Source organism: Strigops habroptila, chromosome 10 (assembly GCF_004027225.2).
Source record: "Strigops habroptila isolate Jane chromosome 10, bStrHab1.2.pri, whole genome shotgun sequence".
NCBI lineage: Eukaryota > Metazoa > Chordata > Aves > Psittaciformes > Psittacidae > Strigops > Strigops habroptila.
This window is the reverse complement of record NC_046359.1, coordinates 33,483,231-33,507,697: the sequence shown is the minus strand read 5'-3', so window position 1 is coordinate 33,507,697 and position 24,467 is coordinate 33,483,231. Positions and strand designations below refer to the sequence as shown.

The 24,467-nt window shown below is 41.5% G+C and overlaps 1 protein-coding gene and 4 non-coding genes across 6 annotated transcripts; all 5 read right to left on the bottom strand.

Annotated features, from left to right (window-relative positions):
- Positions 1-1,123: 1,123 nt before the first annotated feature.
- On the bottom strand, positions 1,124-24,441 carry WDR43 (WD repeat domain 43). 2 transcript variants are annotated; one of them, XM_030499125.1, is made up of 18 exons: positions 24,175-24,441; positions 18,985-19,119; positions 16,676-16,797; positions 13,523-13,643; positions 12,214-12,353; positions 11,680-11,782; positions 10,529-10,593; positions 10,003-10,174; positions 9,437-9,523; positions 7,793-7,924; positions 7,229-7,366; positions 6,518-6,604; positions 5,422-5,453; positions 4,549-4,612; positions 3,555-3,668; positions 3,053-3,122; positions 2,394-2,449; positions 1,124-2,292 (listed from the first exon to the last, which is right to left on the bottom strand). In XM_030499125.1, the coding sequence occupies exons 1-18, from the start codon at positions 24,391-24,393 to the stop codon at positions 2,173-2,175; spliced, it is 1,977 nt and encodes a 658-aa protein (XP_030354985.1). In that variant the 5' UTR covers positions 24,394-24,441; the 3' UTR covers positions 1,124-2,172. The 2 variants fall into 2 exon arrangements, with proteins under 2 accessions (XP_030354985.1, XP_030354986.1); XM_030499126.1 differs by having other exon boundaries at positions 1,725-2,292; positions 24,181-24,419.
- On the bottom strand, positions 8,563-8,641 carry LOC115614038. Its single transcript, XR_003993607.1, has one exon. It is a non-coding gene; the product is annotated as a small nucleolar RNA SNORD53/SNORD92 (small nucleolar RNA).
- LOC115614041 lies at positions 12,062-12,145 on the bottom strand. The gene has a single exon (XR_003993610.1). It is a non-coding gene; the product is annotated as a small nucleolar RNA SNORD53/SNORD92 (small nucleolar RNA).
- On the bottom strand, positions 13,297-13,380 carry LOC115614040. The gene has a single exon (XR_003993609.1). It is a non-coding gene; the product is annotated as a small nucleolar RNA SNORD53/SNORD92 (small nucleolar RNA).
- On the bottom strand, positions 16,167-16,244 carry LOC115614039. Its single transcript, XR_003993608.1, has one exon. It is a non-coding gene; the product is annotated as a small nucleolar RNA SNORD53/SNORD92 (small nucleolar RNA).
- Positions 24,442-24,467: the final 26 nt, after the last annotated feature.

Sequence of the window (24,467 nt, the reverse complement as noted above, 5' to 3'; positions counted from 1 at the left end):
ACACAGAACAGCTGCTTGAAGATGATGCAGGGGCAGAGGGCTCACAGAGAACTGAGCGATCTGGCTGTTGCAACATCACAGTAGGAGAAAAAGAACTCAAACCCGTGCTACCAGCCTGCTGTTACTGAAACAGATTCGCAGAATCTAAACATCGGTGAGACTGAAGAATGAACAAAATGTTCTTAAATCCCCCTCTTCCTGCTGCCACGTTTTCCCAGAGCTCCGCTTGTGGAACAGGTTTCTGGAGTTCTGAAATGATGGACACAGGTAATGCCTACCTTAGAAGTACATTAGGAAGTGGTGGCAAGTGCCCCATGCCACCACTGCGTATACCCAAAAAGCGCCAACAAGATACCTAGCCTCCTCTTTGACCCCAACCCAGGGCTCCTGCTTCGGCTTCTGGAAATGCTGGGACACAGATACCTGCAAGACCTTGCATGACCAAGGCACAGGTGCTCCTTCTGTTACTCCACACCTCAAAAGCTCAGCAGAACAGCACTTCATTCACACACCTCTCTTCCCTGATTTGAAGCCTGCTTGCATATAGGAACATTAGTAGTGGTTAAAAACTTACACATCACTTCAGCCTAATTCGGTGGCTTGTGAGAGTAGTCAGTCTGTACTCGCACAAGCATTTATTTTCACAGCATCTCAGAAACAAAACTAAGAGCCCAGCAAATTAACAAATTATTAAGACACCCATTTACTGTCAGTTAAAACCATCAAAAAACTGAAAGCCTCTGGCTGCGCTGCCTTTCAACCTCCAGCCTCCAAAGACTGAACACCTCATAGAATCATAGAATCAACTAGGTTGGAAAAGACCTTTAAGATCATCAAGTCCAACCATGTCTCTTCCAGCCTTGTCAGTAACACAATCCCTTAAAGCCTCCAGACAACACTGCAACTCCACTGCAATCCCCAAGCAGTGTGCATACCAATGGACTGGACTGAAACATAGGAAGCTAAGAAATCAGCAACAATAGGTGCTTTGCACAACATCATGTAGCATTTTAGGTCGACTTCCTCCTCCACTAGAAATCAGCTTTTTACAAAGAGCACTTCATCCTTAACCACCACCCATAGCTACTTAAGGTCTCTCTCAACAAACACCACGGGACAGGTATTTGGTAAAGGAGATGTATATTTATTCACTTTACAAAGAGGGTGGTATTTACTTGCAACAGCTCAATTTATAGACAAATATATTATTGTACATTATAGTGGTGAATGGCTCAAACCTTTACCTTGTTTTGCTCTTAAAAATGTGTTTGCACCACTTCAGCTTCCATTAGTTGAGCAAATAGCTGTCCTTGTTCTGCCACTGAGAGATAAAAATCCATAATGAAGGTATTGCTGTGCGCTACGTGTTCACAAGCATTCACCTTCTCATTTCCCAGTGTTACTCCCCTTTCCCCACCCAATTCAACATGGTCTATCCTCTGGGTTAGCATTAAACTTATATACAGCCTCCATTAAAACAAAATTAGGAGCCAGTGATAGTTCTAATGTCCTTCTGAAGCACAAGAAAAGTCATTGATTTGTACATAAAAAAGTCTTGAGTTCAAATTTGTTTAAAAAAAAAAAAAGAAGAAAAAACCATTTTAAGTCAAGTTGGCATTTAGATATTGCCAAGGCATGACTAAACCAATGGAGGATGGGGAGGGGAGAAAAGAATTCCAGTAGAGAATTTAAATATTACAAAAATATCCTTTTTTTTTTTTTTCCCTATTTTCTGTTTCATTTTTTTAAAAATGCAGCAGGATGCCCCCACTTGCTATGCTAACTGAAGCATGGAAAGAAGGTACAGACCTTTGATCCTCGAATAGTAAAACAAATTCAATATAAAGCTGAACCAAGTTTACCACACAAACAGTGGTGGCAGATTTATTTCACTTAAGATACAAATGCATGTCCACGTGACAGGCATAATCTGACCATGAGGCGGAAGAAATGTTTCTATAAGTAAGCGCAGGGAAATAGGGCGAGAGAAGGCTGGCACGGTTAAGCATTCTGGATTCAGAAATGCGCCGTGCCCCACAGGTGCCTCTGCACATAGGCTGTGCACAAGTCTGCACTCCCGATATGCAAATATGGCATCTTTCCGCAAGATGATCCAGAATTAGAGTTTGGTGGCCCACTTGTTTAAACTGTTAAAATTATTCTTTCGTGCTGTTATTCTTCTTCACTTCCATTTTCTGGTTCCAAATCAGAATCACCGTTGATTTCCTTTTCAACAGTCATGTCTTGTTCATCAGATTGCTCCTCTTTTTCTTCATCTTCGTCCCAGTTTTCCTAAGGGAAAAAAAATAAACAGCAATGTTTGAACCTTTGACAATCACACCATTTCTTCTGCTACAAGCAAAGGGGAGAAGATCTGATCCAACATCACTTACATCAGACTCTTTATCTGCAATCATCTCATCATCTGAGCCTTCCTCCTCTGAGGATTCTGAAAAGAGAAAACATTCCCTCAGTCTGGACAACAGACTTTAAAATGTCATTGTGCAGACAAAGCCCAACTCCACATGCTGCTAAGTCTCCAAACTGCACTATTTCAATTCCAAAACTAACCCTACCTGAAGATTAGGCTGATCGACATGAATCAGGAACAAGTCACTTCCATTATGATTATACTGTATGAAGTTGTAGTAGAAAAACGGGCCAAATTGGAAGTGCACACTTGCACACACACATCTACTGCAAATGTGAAAGTGCCTTGACTCTATCTACCTTAGCAGAAGGGCAGCTAACACAAGAAATGTGAGGTTGCCAGTTACATTAAGCAGCATACTAAACTTCCAATTAATTGATTCCTTAATGTGTGAAGCAGGGAGGGGAGAAAACGAAAGAAAAAAAAGAAGGCATGAGGACAACCAACTACAAGATGCCCATATCATTAACCACTGATTTCCCTGCCATGGACTTGCCACAGAAACTCTCTACTGGCAGACTGTACACCAGTAGATAAGCACAGGAGCCTGATGAACAGCCATCGAGTATCGGCTGCCATGTGAATTCAGAAGCTGAGCTACACCTGGTATCCAACACTTACCATCCTCATATACCAGCTTTGCAGTCTGATTCATCTCAGTGACATCCTGAACTGCTTCTGATGCTGCAACCTGAATGGAATTTGCAGATTAGCCTTAGATGCAGTCACATATTCCAACCTTAAAGTCAGCAGAACTCATAACATTGTAAATCAAGTCTACATCAAGTTTAACACACAGTAGTTCAACAGCCAAATACAATGGACAAAGTAAAATTTTAGAGCCATCTGCTGTGAAGCAGCCCAGTACCTCCTATTTATTCCCCTTTAAAACTCTATGGGTTAGGAAACACACCTGGCAGGAAAAAATGCATAACACTTCCAGTGAGCACTGACTGACTAGAAAGTCAAGCAAGTGTACTGCTTCAAGCGTTACCAGTGTAGCTGTACAGCACCTGGATTAAGTTCCTGATGACCGGTCCCACAGGATGTAATCACATCAAGGAGGTTAAGCCTGCGAACAGTACTTCTTCTGCACCTCCCATGTTATTTAGTTGGAACTCACCTGTGTGACAAGAATGAAGAGTCTTCCATGCAGACGGGAAAGCTTTTGCAAAGTTTTTACTCTGCTCTCCATTAACTGATATAACATTCCCAGCTGAGGAATAAGGTCTGGCAACTTGAGAAAAGAGAAGGATGAAGAAAAATGAAGCTGTTAACACCACCAGAAATGTCTTACTTTTAAACTATCTCTGTACTTTTGAGGCAAGCAATCCTTGCTCACGTTCTTTGAGTCAGAAGGGAGAGCTGAGGGTTCACAGAAACCACCTGCAGCCTGATCGATTAACATTTAGCCATGTTTAGAAACATCATCTACTTTCAAAACATGGCAATTCCATTCCTCTTCCTTTCCACAGTCACTGCCATAAGCAGGTGTCAAAGCACTACTTGGAAAGCTGTATAAATGAGAACTGAATATACACCACTGTGTCAATGCAGCCTCAGCAAGGTGTGCAAGTTCTGACACACCACAAATTTGCATTAAATGGAAGAAAGGACTAACAATGCTAAAATGCCTTTTTCTTAACGAGACTGCTTTATCCATCACTTGTAAGGCAAGGCTGGACTTCAGTCCAGAAGCTATGACATTACTTACTACCCTGACAACTTTGACACACCATTACCCCAGCCATGCCCAAAATAAGTCTCAAGATGAGCATTGTAACAGCCAGGCATATTTAGTTCCAAAAGATTTAGTGACACAGGCTAGATCACTCTTCGACAGTAATTTTTCCCCAACTCTCACAGGTATGACATAACTTATCTTGGTTGGACTTTAGAATGACTATCATTATGTCCTGAATGACCAAGGCAAACAATTTATAACCAGTGTGCAGCAATCTGGTGGAAGTGGCAGAAGTACACTGTACTCTGTACATTGATTTGAGCACTGCCGTATGTGGGGAGCAGGAAACAGATTCCCAAAGGAAGAATACATTTATTTAATAATTTAAATCTAGTTTTAGTTACGTGCATTAGCATTAATGCAAAATACCTACTGTGGAAAGGTAGGATGCATGTATAGTAAAAACAGACTTCAGCCATCGAACCATTAGGGAGGCACTGGAAAAGAAAAGAAATCAATGATATCAAAGAGATACTGGTGGAGAAACACTGGATTCACATTCTACGTGTTAAATAGTTCTATAGAAAGTGCTCCTCTTTCATGGTATAAAAAGATAAATTCAGGTAGAAATGTAACGGTTTGTCTATCCAGATGAGATACCTAAGTTATTTGTTAGGAAAATAACAGACTTTTAAGCAAGGGATTAAACTACACATGTTCAGGGGTCTGTGTTTCTGACATGTTTTGTGGGAGGCTTCAATGAATAAAAGATCAAAGCATAGTACTTTTTTCTCCACCTACAAAGAGGGAATTTTTGTTGAAACAAACAATCAATCAAACCAAACAATATATTTGAGGACGGCTGGTCTCTGCAAAGCTATCCTTATAGCAATGTAACAAGATGAGGGGAAGGGGGCTGGTTTTGTTATTAAACACATCACCAGGAGATTTCTAAATATATTTGATAATTAAACCAAACAAGGTATACATCTAATAGTTACTTTATTTTACATATTGATCAGGTCCACAGTGTTGATATTCAGGGCCTTCAGATACATTCTCAAGAGTTATATGCTTATTTCAGGTATCTTTTTCTCTTTTTAATTTCACTTCAGCCATCCTGACGAAGCACTGCCTTAACAGAAGTTCCTCTTAGTGCCCACAATCAGGTGAGAATTTTCACCTCAAGATGCTGCAGTTGATTTACAGTTACTATGGAAATCGCTCACATAGGTGGAGGGAAGGAGCACAATGCACACATCAGAAATGTTTCATGTGAATTACACTGTACTGAGTTGTCTCTTACCTGTATGGGTTGCCTTGCAATCTTTTCGTAAGCTAGAAGAACAAAAAAAAAAATAGCCATAAATAACACATAAGGAGTTTAAAAAAAGCAGCATTACATCCATGTGACAGCCCCAATACTGGGGCAGAAACATCTCCAGGCATTTGAAGCCTGCTAAGATTAACCATTGCCAAGCCCCAGAGTATTACATTTCTGGTTCTATCATCATATACACAGGCTGACTACTTGCAGAAGTTGAGTTTCTTTATTACAATAAAAGCAGAACTCAACAGGCAATATATCTAGTGAAACTTAAAGCTGGCAGGAATAAGTAAAGGAAAATCCCTTTGTTTGTATGTCTCTGTATCTGCTCAGAGCAGCTGCTACAAGGTGGACAAGTTGGAGAAACAAGTGAAGGTAATATCAGGTAAAGGCTATTTCACAGAACAAATCTCAAGCTCTGCAGAAGACAGCTGCACGAAGATTTGTCCATCCACTGTGATTAGAGAGTCAAACATTTAATATCACTGAATAAGCAGTTCACAAGCCAAATCCTTTTAAAAATTATTACTAAGTGATGTCACAAAGCTTAAATATAACAACTGGCCACCAGAGCTATCTTCAAAGAAGGAAAGAAATTGCCCCTCAATTTCCAAATGCTATCTAAACTCACTAAGTATGTATTCTATTTCTCATTCTCTCATATGAGTATCTAGCATATTTATGCTTGTACAACTTGTTCTGGGTAGAACTGCTATTTTCATGTTTCAAATTAGCATTCATTTTAATAAAGAAAAGATGCAATGGTAGTTGCTTGCCATGGACTAAACAAGCTTTATCTTTACCTCTTCCTTTTCTTTTTCCTCACATAATCATTTAAGATAATATTACATGACCTAATGCTCTCCCTAGCTTTGACAGTGGCACTTTGTCCTTTGGCTAAGCTTCAGCCAGAAAAGATAAGAGCCTATCAGAGAAATTAAGAACAATTTCTGTCCTGTAAAACTACCAAACCAATTTAATTGCCAAAAATAGAGAGACATATCCTGGATTTTCCCCAACTAGACTGCATACCAATCATGGCTGGTACAAATACAAGAAACACAGTCTCTCCTACCTCATGCAGTAGTGGAATGACAGCATGTATAGGCATTCTGGATACTGTGTTCTTTATTACATTATCTTTTCTTGTGTTAAGCACTCTCTGTTAAAATGGAAAAACATGATCAGAGAATCATTCAGTTTTAACATGTATATGAGCAATGAGCACAATCAAAATTTCCTGGCTTTAAATATTTTTCTACTCCACTACCTTTGTATGCTAAGATGAGGATTATGAGTAAAAGAAGATTTACTATGAAAAGGAGTTGCATTTTTCAAGTCAGCTACAATTAAAAAGACACTTGATTAACCTATCTAAAACAATCTAGCATTGCCTCTAGTCCATCCACCCCATGTTAAAAAAGAATCAGCATTTTCATTTCATTTAAAAAAGCAGCAGCATCAGAGCACATTAAAGTTTCCTTTACTGTTTTCTGTGCTTGGCTTCTGTAAATAAATGCCTTTCACCAGTATCTGTGACAAGTAATTTCTATTTAGCACCAAATTTTCAAGATTTCGTTTTCCTGCTCCAGAACTATTATTTTCTCCTAGTGTAAGTGCAACTATAAGCTTCTCAAGTAAAACTGTTGTCATAAATGCATTTTTCAAACAATATCTACTACAAACAACAGGTTCTTGACTATTCAGCCTCGCCAACTTTCAGGAAGGTTCCCCACAAGTCTCAGTGAACAGATTAAACGGCATACAATGATCTTGTAACACTCACATTTAGGATTTCTGCATCGTTGCTTTCCAAGCCCTGTACCAAAAGTACCGCAAAGCTATCTGTTTGTGGAAGGCCACCTGGAGTTTTGACTTTGCTCACATCAATATCCAATGCCTCTAAGCGCTCTTCGATGCTTTCCTGCAGATGACAAACAAAGGCAGTGCTGTTTTAGTGCAGTTTCTCAGAAACTTCAGCTGAAAGCCATGTACCTAACCTACAGCATTCCCTCTGCTTCTGCTTGAAAATAACACAAATTTCGTACTGACAGAGAACAGCCTGAGAAGTTTTTTCTGAAAAGCAGTAATACACCTTAGCCCACAGAGACAGACACAAGCCTGGGACAAAGTTCTGCAGGAACATGGCAAAACTATGGGCAAAGCACCCAGGGCTTGAACGAGGGGAAAGGTTTTGAGCAGAGGGAAGTCACTTTCATACAAAAAGGTATCATCAATCTTGCTTCCATGCCAACCAAAGTGAGTTCAGTTTCACCTAGAGAAGTTATAACAGTGATTTATGATTCTAGTTTCTCCATTACTGTTGTGTTTAATAGAGGAAGCACTTTACCCCTGTCTCTCCCGGTTTCCTCTTGTTTTTCTTTTTCTCCTTTCCTGAGGATGGAGTTTTGACAGCTGTACTATGCCCTGGAATGCCAGGCACTAGAACTTTGGTGTCCGAGTTCACAACAGGCGTCTTTACCTAGTAGACAGAGATAACCACATTTTGCATGAATTGCTAGTATCTTGAGCTTTCTTCCGATTTAGAAATACTGATTTTAATCAGAGTGTCTCACATACACAGTAAAACCAGCCTGCTACAGCCCATAACACACATATTAGGAAAATCCTACATTTTTAAGAGCAATTAACAACCTCAAGCAAGTCGGCTAGTTTTCTAGTTTTCATTATTAAAGCAACTGTCTCTCTGGAATCACCTGTGAATCATTTTTCTTGTAAGCTTGTTCCGTAACTCTCAAAACAAGTGTTTGTATGTTTGCTAGCAATACATACTACATGTACTAACAGTCAGGCCCCTAAACCGCATGCAGATTAATCCAGCTTCCACTGGAAGGTAAGAACTGATCATGAACAGCAGAACAATGTAACAGTACTTATGGGAGCCCTGCTGGATGACCACTGAAACAATACAAATATAACCTACTACAGAGAGCAAAGCAACTTCCAGATGTAGAAGTAAATAATAATAATAATAATAGTAATAATAATAATAACAATAATAGGTTTTGTAGCTCAAGAATTTTCCTGTAGAACAGCAATGGCATTAAGTGCTGCCCTCTTTGCTCACCACACTGATCACTGACCTTCTCCCCACAAGGCATGCTCAGACAGCCAAGAGAAATGCGTCTTCACTGGAATTCAGCAAAAAGCGAAACCAAGATGGGTATCATCACTGCATGCCAGGGAGTTCCTACATCTCTCACTGCATTTCAGCTCTGCTACCCACCAGCTCCAGGACTGAGGAATCAGCACAAAGCCCCACCTGGCTGATGGAGCACCAGATCCAGTAGGTACCTTGAGGGTTAGAAAAGCAGCGCTGTCTGCGCACTTCACGGATACAGCAAGCGTTTCAAATCTTCAAGGCATGGAATTTGTACACTGATTAAGAACTTCACAGCCTGTCTCTAAACCCCCAGGGGATCCAGCATGAGAGAAAAACAGTGGCAAGTGGCCTCAGTGGACACTGCTGCCGTCTAAGTATCAAGCTCACATTCCCAGGTGCCTTACCCCTATGAGTAGGAACACGTGAAGGCCACCTTGAGAAAGATCCGAAAGGACATGGCTTTTAAGGCCTGGTTTCATTCTATTTTGGCTCTAAAACAAAGACCATCCCAACTTCTCCCCAGATCATCAGGGTCAAAGAGGCTGTACAAATTGACAGATTCTAGGGGAAGGACTGATCTCAGGCAGAAAAGAAACCATCAGCCAGTACTGTCTATCAGGCAGGCTGCTAAGAACGGGACTTGCTATGAGCTACAGGAGGGTAACTGTGTGTGAGAGCATACTAGGACACACAGCAGCCATGAAGCATTTACCCACACCTGCCTGAGTGCTATGGACATCTGTAGCTACCACTGCAGCTCTGAGCAGGTCCATCTAGAAATCCAACCTCATTTTAAAAGACAGAAGTGAATTCTACCATTTCGAAAGTAAAAAAAAGGAGCAACAAAATCACATTTCACACAAAGCTCACCTTTGTTAGGGCAACATCTGTTTTAAGTGACAACACTTTCTGGATGTCCCTTATCAAACATATATGGGATTCAGTGGTGTTCAAAGACTAGAAAGACAAGAACAAAACCAGTCAATGTATTTGAGATTCACCCCTGTGATTCATTACACTACTAAATGATGAGAATAAATTGTAGAGCTATGAAGTAGAATTAACTTTTTTCACTCCAGAACAGCAGCTGCTTTGCACATCTGTCTTTTGTTACCAGATCTCTACACTCTCCAAAGAGCATCACACAGGTAAACTGAAACAGTATTAAAAACAGTTTCAATGGTTTTGATTGGAACAGCTGAAATGGCAAGAAACAGCCAGCAATAATGTCAAGCTGTATTTTAGTTGAAAAAAAGGAAGAATACAAATCACTTTTTGAAACAGCTCAAGGGCAACAGTCATAGCTCCCAGAGAAGGGGGAAAGAGTAAGTTTGCCTTGTTAGACACCTTAAAAAAGTAAAAATAATCCCTCCGACTGAGAGCAGTACACAGTCCATATTTTGAAATCCAAAACCTTTCCAGTCAGTTTTACATACCACTTTCTCTATGATGGGCTGTAAGGTGTTCCCATACACAAGCAGCAGAGACTGTTTGTCTGAGCAAAACGCAGCTGCCAGAATAGGGACCGGTTTTGGTGTGGAGTCCCCATCGTTTCCAGGCGTTGCTATCTGGATAGTACAGTTTGATGTTAAGGGTTTTTTGCAATAACTGGAAGGAAAAAAAAAGAAAAGAATTCCAAGTGGTTTAGCTTGAAGACTTCAGTATCTTGCACATCTAAGCAAGCACCTTTCATTAGCAGGTCCTCAGCAAACTCAGCTGGTTTACACCTTTTACAAATGGCTAAGATGAGGTACAGAGACAAAATCTTGGCTAAAGCAACACTTAATTCTGACATGCAGCACAGCCCCCAACAACTAAGTTCCCCAAGACAAAGAACCAGCTGGAAGCTGGCTTGTGAACAGATATATCAGCTTAAAGGCAGCAACATGACAAGACTGAAGTTTGCCTTACAGTAATCCCAGACCTCTCCCAAAGACACCCTCAAGATGAATACCAACTTACCCATTTAAGATATGTTCAAATAAATGCAACTGCCCATCTCGGCAAACAACTGCTAACTTCACAGGCTGAAAGAAGGCACAGTAAAAGATTTTTATTAGATCAAAAGACAAACCTCCTGGAAGTACAAGACATCAAGAAACAGTTGCATGGCTACGATTTCACTTTTTTCAGTAACTAAACACATTAAAGATATAACTAAATCCATAAGGAAGATCAAAGACACTAAATCTCAGGAAAATTTAGTACAACTGTCAGGAGACAAAAAGCTAACTCATAACTGTATTTTACTGTATCACTTCTGATGTATCCAAATTTGAACAGTTTGCACATAGCAGACATATGTCGCCATAAGCAGCAAAGTTCCACAAACTTGGCACCTAACATGTCTAGAGGCACAGGTCTACAGAGGCGCTGACACTGTAAATGTGCTTAGAGGAAAGAAACTGAGATGAGTACCCTGAGCAATTAAATGACAGGTGTATGTTACAGACAACTCTTATCTCCAATACACGCAGTAGGAGGGCACAACTGGAAACATCAGAAAACATGGCATGAAACACTGCTTTTAGAACAGGAATCTAAAGGCAGCAGGAGAAAAATGCTTTAAATAATTATTGAAACAGTCTGTAAATGGGTTTCACACACAAACATTTCTCATAAATACACTGCCCTGAAAGACTTGTACTTGCTGAAATTGAGAGACTTGGGGAATGTACGTTGCTACTTTAACTCATTAAAGGCTACTTAATTCCAAACGCAGTCACACAGCCAAAGCCACCTGAGGTCAGAAAAAAACAAGACCATACCCAAATTGGATTTTTTGAAAGATTTTTTAGTCTTTTTTGCTGCCAAGTTCTAACAACCATTTTAGAACCTTGTTCTAAATAGGAAACAACTGACATTTCTGCCATCACAAGCAAAATTTCTGGAGAAAACACTGAATTCACACTTAGTAGCTTTGAAGATGAGTATTTCAAACTATCAGCTTTATAAATGCACCTGCAATAAATACCCTTACTCCCATTTGAATCTCATCTCTGCATAACAGAACCCAAATACTTACCAAACTTCTTTCTTTATACCCTTACAAGGAAACTGACTTGACAACTGAGAATTGTTGAATGTGTTTGGTTACAAACTATTGCTCCTACCTCTTCTTTGACTTCTGATACAGTCAGGTCAATAAAAATTGGTTCATCTGTTACTGTGAAAGACATCACGGCATTCTTTTCTTTCCTATCTGATCTGACCTGCCTGGAAGACAACACAGTTCACATTATTTACCATGGCACAAACAGCACCCTCTGCACCTGAAAAGCACTATAAAGCCTATAAATCACCAGTAGCATTACTCATGCCATAATTTCAGATTTCAGCTTAGGAAAAGTGTTCTAAATTCCAAGTGCAAAGTAACTCGCAAGTGAAATTTAGCAGAACAACTTAACATAAACCTTACAGTAAGTACTAAGAACAAGGAAGCCTATCACACAGTGTGTTCTTGGTATACACTAGCGATTCAAAGCAACTGGAAGCATGCTCACACACAGCCAAGGAAATTCACATCTTCATTCAACAATCAGCAAGTTGAAAGCACTATTTAAGAGATCATCACTGCATTTTTCCAGAGTGCCTCTTTTCTGCTTAACCTTCTGTTTAATCACAGCATTCCAAAAGAGCTTACATACCATACACTCAGTAATCGGTCATGTATGGCTCCAGACAAGAAATAAAGCCCTGTAATTCCATCAAAGGGCTTATTTTCATTCATAGGTTTCACTGTGGTAAACGTTAATGATGACACTGATGTAGCATGGCCTGTGAAATGCTAAGAGGGGAAAAAAAAAAAAATCTTTCAATGATTGTCATAAGCAGACATGGCAAAAATTAAAACATTAGTTTACAAAGACCATTAGGAAAGATTCAAGAGTTACTAAGTCAACGACAGTGACAATTTCAGTGACATTTTTACCAGCTTCCTTGCATTTCTGTATTTCAAGGAAACTTTTTCTGACCCTGAGATACTTATCAGAATTTTAAAAGTTAAATGGGGAATCACAAGTAAATTTTAAGCCCATGCAAAAGAAATCACATCCACCTGTACTGCTGTTACTGTTGAAAGCACTCCCCCACTACCATCTTTTTACACTTCTATAATGAAATTAGATTCATAGTTTCATTCTCACTGTAAGATGAATGCACATGTCTGCTGACACACTAAGGCTGTTCAACACAACTACCACCCCCCCAAAAAAAATCCCTGGTTCTTCAATCTACTTTAGTAAATAGAAGGTTTGGTCATCACAGGATGCAGACATAGAAGATAGCTGCCATGTGCCAGCCAGTCCAGAGTAACAGCACACGTGCAGACACTTACCTGACAGCAAGTACCAGGAGATTCAGAGTCTGGCTGTGTCCTGCCTGCTACCAGGCAAGAGAACACAGCCGTGTTCACGTAACAGTTAAAACACAGTAATTTGCTAATTTCTGAGGCCTGCTCAGGAACATCAAGGGGTTTTCTCCTATGCCTGCCAACTGTTTCAACAGCAAAACTGATAATGCCACCAGTTACATGAAGTTTAGCAAAGAAACCTGGAGCTTCAAGGACAGACTCATGTTAAACGTCAGGGAGCTCGTGCACAAACCCATGGAGCAGTAACTAATACTGTGGTGAACTGAGTTCTCCTGCTAGAAGGGTATGAGAAAGGGACTCAGTGAAAGAGAACAGCATCCATCTTTCTGGTATAGGCTTTAGAAGGGGTGCTGGAAGCATGCTCAGACACAGCCAAGGAATTTAATGTCCTCATTTAACACTCAGCAAGTTGAAACCACAGTTGAAGGTATCATCACAGCAACAGCTTCCAGCAATCCCAAAATTGCCAGTTGTTTCCTCAAACTCAGTGACATTTCCAGATGTCCTATCAGGAAACACCAGATAAATAATGGCACCAACCAAGAAGGATATTTTTTTGCATCTAGTTCAACAAAGTTACTTACTCTGTAGACTTCTTTGGTCTCCAGGTCCCACAGTTTTATAGTTCTACCAGCTGACAGCAGCATTTTCCCATCTGGACTGATGCATAGAGAAGTGACACTGCTATTGTCGCCTTTCCACTTGCTAGAATTTGGATGGAGGGAGTTTGTACAAAGGGAGAAAGATGGAGAAATAGAAAGAAACAATATTCATTAGCATAACCTCAAAATGCACATCAACCATGCTCGACAACTTAAGGCAAAAGTTATTTTAAGGGATAATAATTTAAGTGGTCAAAGATGAGGTAAAAGCTATTCTGTTTCTGCTCCTCTCCTTCAAATTAGTTTACAGAAAAATACAGCAACTCAAAAATGCAGTTATTTAATATTGAACAACTGACAACTTTTTTTTATTTGCCTATTCTGTTCTGAATTCCTCCTTCAAATTCTCTATTACTTAAAATATAGCAAGAGAAAGTAGTATGCCTGGAACTCCCCCCCAGTACCTGTACACGAACACACACACTATGGGATACTAACTGGATGAATTCTATGTCTTTGGGCAGCTTCAGAGCTGGACTCACAGAAAAACAGTGGGATAGCTTGCACAACAAGAGAGCTGCAATTAATGGACCTTTAGGAAGGCATTTCAGCAAGGATATGCCAGGAAGGTAAAAAGGAAAGAGGTTTCTCCACACAAAAGGGTAGCATGAGTGCATGGAGTTTTCCTCTGAAACAAGTGAAGGTGAGCAGAAAATCACCACCTATTGCAGAAGGCTGCCTTGACCATGTGGCTAACTCCTGACCCAACTCAGAAACACAACAAAGAAATACAGAGAAGGGGAAAATGGAGATACATTACACAGAGGAATATACTGTCCAGGCATGCAGGGACAGAAGTAGCCAAAGCTTAGTGTGTTCAAACCAGCAGGGAATATGAAGGCCAAGAAAACAACATCAGCAGCACTAAGACAGTGGCTGAGGAAAGTGCAGTCCTGCTGCTGAATGGTGTAGGGACACATTCAGTACACAGAAAAGGCCAAAGCACTGAAGAGCAAATTCTCTCAGGCCTCCCATGTTCCTGAAACTAGAGTCAGAGTGAGCAAAGCAATCTGCATGGTAAAGGGAGATCAAATTAGGGATCACAACAGCAAATCCAACACACGCAGCTCCTGAAGAGTGAACAGGATGCATCCAGAACTGCTAAGGCCATTGTTATTCCAAGACCACACTATCGTTTTGAGGAGCCACATAGGTCAGGAGAAATTTCTGATGGCTTGAAAAGAAAGAGACAAAATATATCCACAAGAAGGAGAATCCAGGAAACAACAGGGAAGGTTATACAACAAATCCACCTGGAAGCCATTTCTAGGCACACAAATGTCAAAAAAGTGACTAAGAGCATCCAGCATAGATTTACAAATGGCAAATTGTGCCGAGCCAACTTGACTGCCTTCTTAATGATACAAATGCCCAGTGAACGAGAGCCACGTATGCCATGTACCTTGGCTTCAGCAACACTTCTGACAATGTCTCGCATAGTATCCTTGCAGCCAAATTGGAGATATATAGACTGAATGAATGAACTCCATGGAGGCATAAGATCTGCCTGCATCAAGTTCAAACAGTTGTGATCACTGCTATGAAGTCCAGCTAGCAGCCAGTTTCTAGTCACTCCCTAAGGACATCCCAATACTGTTTAGTATCTTTACTAATCACCCAGGTCTTCATTAATGACCTCAAAACAGGACAGAATGCACAAGTAATAAGTTCACATTCAATAGCGAATTAGGGAGAGCAGCTGATATGCTGAAGGGCAGGGCTGCTACCCAGGGGCATCTCAGCAGTCTTGAGAAATAGGCTGTCAGAATCTCAAAGCTCAAAGGAAAATGTAACGTCCTGCACATGGGATGGAAATATCCCAGTACAGGCTGGGGATGAATGTCTAGAAAGTAGCCTTGCAGAAAAGAATCTTGCAGTCCTCGTGGCCAAGCTGAACATGAGTAAGCAGGAAGTCCTTGTGGCAATGAGGTCAACTCACACTGATTTGCATTAGCTGGAGCATAGTCAGCAGCTACTTTCGAAACTGCATCTGAGCACCATGTCCAGTTTGGGACAGTACAAGAAAGTCACTGACATAGTGGAGTAAACCCAGTGGAGGGCCATGAAGGTGGTTTAGGGACTAGAGCATGAAATGCAAGAGGAAAAGGTGAGGCAACTGGTTGTGTTCAATCCTAAGAAGACAAGCCTAAAGGGAGATTTTACGGTCAACTTCTACTTCACGTCAGGGTCTCAATACAACCCAAGGAAGCATCTCTGTTCATGGGAAATCACAGATGCTACTGATGATGGGCTATGTGAAGTGTCCACACCAACTTCAACAAACCAACAGAGCTGCAGTAACAATAACACAACACTGGGAAAAGTCACAAAAAAGAAACAATGTGAGAAGGATCAAGGTGCCATCACACACTAGGCTCTTACTGAAGTTAACCAGGATCGTTACTATAAATCTTGGCTGCTTCTTTAAAGTTTAAAAACAGATCAGACTTCATTACAGATTTTGATTAATTTGATTTTAATTTAAGAAATTAAATGCCTTCACCAGACATCCTGTTACTCTGCACTAAGCTCTATTTTGCTCAATGCTACTTTAAATAGTAGCAGCCTGCTCAGACAGCCAAGTGGAACTGTCCCCACTGTACATCAGTAGTGAGCGAAACCAAGTAGGTTATCATCACAGCAAGGCCCTTTGAGCAAAGCTGGGTGGATGTAACTGATTTAACTGGAATTAAGTGTTCCAGTAGCTGCTCCCCCAGATCTCCGAAGGTATTTTCTAGAATTTAGATTTTTCAGCATCACAAAAGTGACAGAAAGCCCATGTCCCACTAAAAGTTAATACGGAGGGATCCAAATCTCTCTGAGCGCAGATACTCCCTTCATCTACTCCTTCCAATACACAGAGGAAGCAACCTAGCTAGGAGAATTGTTCTTTTATCCCTTAATAAAACTACTTCCAATCTCAGAATAATAGCCAACAGTCAATTCTGCACAGTGGGCATGAAGACTGGATAGCAGAGTGCAGCATTTCCAACAGGGCCTCACTAAAACCTGTGAGGGAGGAAATACACAAAAGCAAGTGTGAACAACTCTTGAGTGAAAACCAGCACCACTTACCACTTTACTTTGCAGGTCTGTGTGTTCCATTCCACAATGTGTTTGTCCTCTGAACAGCTATATAAGCAGCAGGTGTCTTGATGCCATCTCACACAGTTTACTCTACTGTCATGACCACCATCCTGCAAAAGGTAAGAGAGGGTCAACTCATTAATAAATGAAGAAGCCTTGAATACTGAGTCTTCCCCACATCAACCATGTGAACAAGCTGCTCTTTCGAGAGCTAAACTCAGATCACTGGCAACTTGAAGAGAGTGTGGTTTTCAAGACCAATATACATGTACAGTTGTACAGGTTAAAGATATTTCATGTTTTGGTATATACACATAAGTATTTGAATTAGCTACACGTATTTCAATTCATTCTTGTTCTAGGACTTCAGAATGAACAAAAAAATTGTCCTGCCCACTATTTTTATGCACACAGCCAAACAAGGCTGTCTAACAGCACGAAATTTGCTCAAAGGGAAGTCTAGCACAGATGTCTTGCTGACAGTCATTGTCATGGTTTGACCCCAGCTGGTAACTCAGCACCATGTAGCCACTTGCTCACCTCCTGCCCCCTTTCCCAGGCAGAATGGGGAGGAGAATGGAAAGAATTGAGATAAGAACAGTTTAATAACTAAAGTACAACACAGTGATAATAGAAAGAATACCAACAATAACAATATGATAATAACAGAAAACAACAAGAGAAGAAGTGAAAGCTTAGAAAACACAAGTGATGCACAATACAATTGTTCACCACCCACTGACAGATACCCAGCCTGACCTGAACAGCAACAAGTCCCTTCTGGGTGACTCCCCCCAGTTTATATACTGGGCATGATGTGCTGTGTTATGGAATACCCTTTGGCTAGTCTGGGTCAGGTGTCCTGTCTCTGCTCCCTCCCAGCTTCTTGTGGCCCTCCTCACTGGCAGAGCATGAGACTGAAAGTCCTTGATCAGAGTAAGCGCTACTTAGCAACAACTAAAACACTGGTGTGTTATCAGCACTGTTCTCAAACTAAAGCCAAAACACAGCACTGCACCAGCTACTAGGAAGAAAAATAACTGTTACAACTGAAACCAGGACAGTCATCAAAGTGCCTGCTTGCTTAAGTACATTCAGAGATGAGCAGCCTTTCTTGTACTCAGCATTCAAGAGCAAGCTATTGTAAGATCAGAAGACCCTACAAAGGCATATCATTCACCTCTCAACAACCAAAACCTCTGCAGCTCAAATATACCCTTTAATCATTTATGAAAATATTTCCTAAAGTTTATAAAATTTCACTATTTGAATTGGCACCAGCCAGCTCAGACTGCTCCCTGAAGTCTCACTGCAAATCAGCTTTGAGCAAGACAAAATACATCACAGCAAAACAACCTGTTCAATAAGGACAGCTAAAAGTGATAGCTCTTATTTTACCAGGAAGAATCTTCTAATTCAACCTATCTGTAAAAAACAAAGTACTCGTGAAATAACATCTGCTACCCTGCTCCTATAAAAGAGCAGCCAGTGTTTTCACCTGAAACTCTTATTTCTTCATAGTTTTCAAGCAGTGCTGGGGAACTGTTGGACTTGATGATCTTTAAGGTCTTTTCCAATCTGGTTGATTCTATGAAATACATCTTTTCCATAAAACAGTTGATACTCTTTAGCTAGTGTCACCTGCATGTATCATGATTTTAAGAAGTTGTTGCTTTCTCTAAATTCCTGTACATTCATTACCCTACATACAACTAACAGTTTAGAAGCAAAGGTATGCCCAAGTATCTCAAAGTATTGCACAGAGTCATTCATATAGATTTATTTTGCTTGTTGTGTAACCCAAGACTAAAACCAAGGTACTCAGGAGTAACAGGGAAGTTCTCAATGAGAAAAGCAGAACAAAATCCAGCACATCTCAGTCCATCAACACAACACCTTTCCAAGAATCAATGGGTACTTCAGTCCTGCCCTCCTCTCCCACAGTACTGTGCAGGAACTGAATGATACTTCCACAGAGCACTTAACTCTCCAGTTAGGCACTGCATCATTGCTGCTAATTTTAATGACACATAACAAATCCATGCACAATGTTAACATATCACATTAACTTCAAACCCAAGATTTCTCAATGCATATATACTGCCAACAAGGAAAAGCACCACTTGAAGATTCCCGAGCATCTGAATTAGTGCACCTCTATCGATATACACAGCTATTAAGAAAAAGATACATATAATTAAGTTAGTTTATTCTATTTTTGAGCAGCAGAAAGAACAGCATAAACTGACTGAAACCATCAGTATTTGGTAGCATGTGATGAAGAGCGTAGTACTTACTAGCTTGCTCTGTAGTTCTCCTTTTACTGTGCTGTACAACAAAATGCTACCAACTGCTGTACCAACAGCCAGGATATCTAACTGCCTGTCCACTTCTGCAACTTCAGACTTCCGTTTTTTCCTCTGTGGACCATCCTGGAAAATCAAAAATAAAACAAAAGATGAAATAAATTAGTCTGACCAGCTAATCTCAGTGTTAAAGGAGAAGGGAAAAAAATCTTCGGTAAGTTTGCAATCCAGTCAGCCAGCAAACTCTGCCAGGACACAGAATGAAGACACTGAAGTGCACACCAACCTAGAGACTCATCTGGTACCTCCATGAGCAAGGTAACCAAGTGCTATGAGTCACTTGGAAACGTTTGGTGGAGGCCATTTTGCTAGTCTAGTGACCACATATATGAAGGGGAAAAACAGTTAAGTTTTTCACAGAGTTCATATTCCAGAGGCAAAGATTAACATAATCTGAATACTTTATCCAGAAAATGGAAAACAGGTGATCAAGAACGATGAGTTTTTCCCAAAACCTATTCAGAAGACTCTTGCAAATATGAAGTATTCATAATGCCTCTTAAAAAGAAAGTGCTATCCCACTGTGCAGAGGGAAGCAACCAAGACTCAAAGATAAAGGCTCTGCCCAAGTCCTGCTGTCAGTACCAGAGGTCCTCCTATGGCCGGGAAATTCTTAAGCCTTCACCCTCTTGCTTTGCAAGTGCTATCAACCGCTTCCAGGAGGGATTTCACTTCATCTCTCTTGACCAAATATGGGAAAATGCAGCACGTCACTGGGAAGGGCAGAAGGACTAAAACTGGCTCATGAGCATGTGGAACTAAAATAAAAGAGGGCAGAAGCAGTCATAACATTTATACTCACTGGGTTAATCCCACATAACTCATCTCACACATAAAAAAGAAAAAACCTGTTCCAAGGACCTCAGAAGGAAAAAATGCACACTCTTAATGCTACTGATTAGTTTTTAAATTAGACTTGGGTTAAGTCTCCTTACATTTGCTTAGTTACAGCAAGGCGTGCTCTCCAAATTTAAAACCAAATACATATAACACAAGCTAACACTTCCTCTATGCAACAGATATATTTGCACTGATGAGCAGCCAGAAGAAGCCAAAGGAGACTGATAAAATGTGAGCAATCAGCTCTGTGCAAGCTCCATGTGGTGCAGCTAATCTGTCATACAGCAGACATCACACAGCAAATATAAACAGTTTTTAGTCAGGTCCTGAGATTTAGGAGTTTTCACCACAAATAAGATTTAAAAGTTTAACAGAGGAGGATGAATATTTTGGTTCTTTTAAGCGGGACTTTTTTCTCCCCTGCATTTAACACAGACAACACCTTCTACAAGGAAAAGTGCTTTGGTTTAGGCCAATAAATACCAAAATGCTACATAGATACTTTTACCTCAAAAGCAAGCTCTTGAGAAAAGAGTTTACATTGGGGGTTTTGCAAGCATTTGTTTAGTCTTCATCTCTCCTGGGAAAGAGAAGTGTTTATGAAAAAATTACAAAAACATAGATGTTGAGAAACCATCACAGTCACAAAGCACAACCAAGTAAATCAAGCAGGCTGTAAGACAACATATGAGAAAAGACTCGACTAGTTAAAGTTTTGGCAGCAATGCCAACTAAGCCACCTTGAAACTGCTGTCTGACATGCAAAGACAAGGGCCATACAGCCAGTGGAGACATAAGTACAGTTCATGTGTTTTCTGGTACCTCTCCATCTCTTCATACAGTTTCACTGATTACCCCACACACCCCCAGTGCAAAGCAAAACCACAATTTAGAACAGGTTTTATTCTCTTCCCTTGCATAAATCTTTTAACTAAAATTAGTTCACCCTCCATTTCAGTTTGTTATGGCCAATTTCCTTTGGAACAACCCAAAGGTACAACAAAATTCCCGCTGAAGTCCACTGTTATTTCCAGCGTCAAGAAGAAAGCCAGAGGCAATGAAGGGTTTTTTTCCAGTTATTCTTTCACACCTATTTCTTTGCTGACCACCCTTTACCAGCATTATGAGTGGGGCATTTTGTTAGATATTTCTGCATGAAAGAAATGCCAGTGGAAAATTCAGATGCCTGTTGGAGATTATTTGAAAACAACAGTGTTAAGAACTCAAAAAAAAAGTTTAAGAACCAATCTAACTTCTGTAGCCTGTATTAGATTAGAACATATACAGACTGCAACTGTCGCAGAGATCCATGTGGGATTCACTTGTGGATCAGGGACTTAAATATAAAAGCACCCTGTGTTCATGGATAGGACAGGGGAGCTGACCTATACCAAGTATCAGTTTCCTTTCGATTATTTTTTTTTTTTTCAGACTGATGGAAACTCAAGTTTATTTAGAAACCCTTCAATTTTGCCTGAAAAGCAGAATTTTAATTAGTAGAGATGACTGAGAGAAGTTATTTGAAAAAGGACTGTGCACTCATTTTTCCATAATGTTCTTGAGTAGGTCAGCCACTGAGACTTTAAAAGAACCCCAGAAATCCAATCTCTGCTGCCCACATGTGAAGTAAAGCACTTAACACACTGAAATGGAGGGGGAAGCCTAAAGAGTCTTGAGAGCTTTAGGTGACAGGGCAGTTGCAGCTTAATAGGAAGAAGTGGAAGAAGGTATTTTGGAGGTCTGGTGGTCCACATACTCTTGCACAAGGCATCACTTCACAGAGCAGGAGATGAACACTGCAGGCAGGAAATACTGACACTACAAAAGCACATGTGCAGGGAACATCCCATTAAGCCACCACTGCATCAGCAATTCCAGGGCCTGCAGTTCAAAACTTAATTCCTAATATCCCCATGTAACACATGGCCTTCATTAACGTGGTAGCAGCCCAAAACATACTTAGTTTAGGTGTAACTTGGCCAAACACCATTTATAGGTACCTAGTGGCATGGTTTTACTCATGAAGACCAGATACTAACACTGCCCAGAGATGCCGACTCTCCAGGAATTAAAGAAGGAAAACCAAGACTGATGTCAGAAAACCCACGTTCAATAAAATGTATTTGGCAAACCCATTACAGCTTTAGTTCTTCAGTTCACCCTAAGAACAAACCAATGAATTATAAAAGTTCATGGCATAATTATCCCAAGAACCGGTATGTTTTCCAACTCCGTTTGAAAACACACCAACTTTCATTGAGGGGAGAGCATTCAAGCTACTGGAATAATTAGAGAGCGCTGAAAGGTAGCCAAATGCTGTCTGATCAAGCCCTGTTTCCATTCAACCCTAAACCAGGTTAAATGGGAGCATCTGCGGGTTTTAGGGGTGGCTCTCTAGAAAAGGGTTAGCTTTTAAAAGTCACTCAGAATCCTCCTGTGCTTGACTTACAGCACCGCAGCACTGCACTATAGGAGCTTTTAGTTTTATTTCACACTGGATGGATTAACCCTCAGTTACAGTTATTTAACACTGAAGAAGAACCTTCACAGCCCTGCAATTAATGCATGGATCCTTTTTAATTCAAAGTTACATGATGAATGAACAGGTTAAGGCCAATCTACAACTGACCTTTCCTGCAGCATTCTCCAAACGTTCTGGGAGTTTTCAGAGTTCAGCAACTAAGATGCTCAACTGAGAACAAATAGATGATATCAGCTTGCCCTGGACTGGCAGTCTGTGTTGAGTGTTTTGCAATATCTTTTACAGTGTTTCAAATACACTAAATTGTTAATATACCAAAAAACATTTTTAAAAGCCCTCCCTACATCTTATGATAAAGGGGGTGGATTTCCACATACTTTATCCAAGGGATACCATTTCCTGAGAAAACATATATGTCCTAACTACAGAAAATACGATTACTTCAACATAAAGAGGATGAAAAGGTACCTTATTGTATATACTATAGATATTTTCAGGTCGACTGTTCACCTGAGGTGAAGTTAAACAAGACAAATTCAAGGTGGAGAACACGCGAGCCCTCCGATGTGTGCTCCAAATAAAGCCACCAACCTTCTTGCAGGACTCCTGAGCTTGGGAAGATGCATCACGGGCAGTGTAGCAGCTTGCATGGAAATGCTTCCGAAGGTAAGGAAGTGTGGAGAGACACTGTCTTTACTGGAATGTGAACTGTAAGCTAAGTGGATGAGCACAGCAGCCGACCTGCTCTGCAGCATCCTTTTTGAATAAGGTGAGGTGTGCATGAAGTAACATACCTTGCTCCTTCAAGGAAGGCTTCTTCCATGGAGGTTATACAGAAAATGAATGATTTTACACAGCCAGTGCTTACTGCTGATAGACACACTCCCTTTTTTTCTTTTTTTAGTAATTATAATACTAAAACCTCCAGTGCTGCTTCCTCCACCACCACATGAAATCTGCCTTCTGGGGACTGATGCTGCAATGCTCCTCTGAGGGGAGCAGATCCCCCAACCACACCCCACACACCCCAGGGAACATCAGGCATAGACATGCCCCAGCACCTTGGGCAGGGTTCCCTGACTGAACCCCGAGGAACCCCACACTTCCCCCTAGGACCCTAACCCCATGCTCAACCCTGGTGAGGCCACATCCAGGGTACTGTGTCCAGTTCCGGGCTACTCAGTACAAGACAGACAAGGACCTACTGGAGAGGGTCCAGTGGACACCACAAGGATGGTGAGGGGTCTGGAGCACCTCTCATGAGAAGAGGCTGTGGAAGTTGGGCCTGTTTAGTCTAGAGAAGGCTGAGAAGAGGTGTCATTAATAGATACAAGTATCTCAAAGGTGGGTGCCAGTAGGATGGTGCAAGACTCTTTTCAGTGGTGCCCAGCGACAGGACGAGGAGCAATGGCCATACACTAAAACACATGAGGAAGAACTTTATGTTGATGGTGGCAGAGCACTGGAACAGGCTGCCCAGGGGGGTTGTGGAGTCTCCCTCTCTGGAGACATTCAAAACCCACCTGTGTAACCTGCTCTAGGTGGCCCTGCCTTGGCGAGAGGAGTTGGACTTGATGATCCCCAGAGGTCCCTTCCAACCCTACCCATTCTGTGTTCCCCGCACCGGCCCGCCGCACCCCCGCTGCCCGGCCACGCCGACCCCCGCCACATGGCGCCGGGAGGGCGGGGTGAAGCCGAGCGGGCCGCGGCCACGCGTCGGAGCTACTCACGGCTCCGCCGTTCCCTTTCCTTTACCTCAGTATCCCTCCCCGCTCCCCTCCCTTCCCTCACACACTCACCTGTACCTTACTGGGGGGCTGCCGTCCCCCCGGCGGAGCCCAGGCCAGGCAAGTACAGGCAGCGCTGAGATGAGCGGAGGGCACGTACTCATGCTGCAAGCGACTGTTCGCCGTCTCCCACACCCGCAGGCGCCCATCCGAACTGGAGATGGCGAAGAAGCGGCAATCGCGAGGGGAGAAGGAGCAAACGGCCCCCACCGCTGCGCCTGCCGCCGCCATGGCGCTTCTTGCCCGGCCCTCCGCGTGCTCGCCCCGCGCGCCTGCGCCGCGCACGCCGATGACGCCCCAGACAC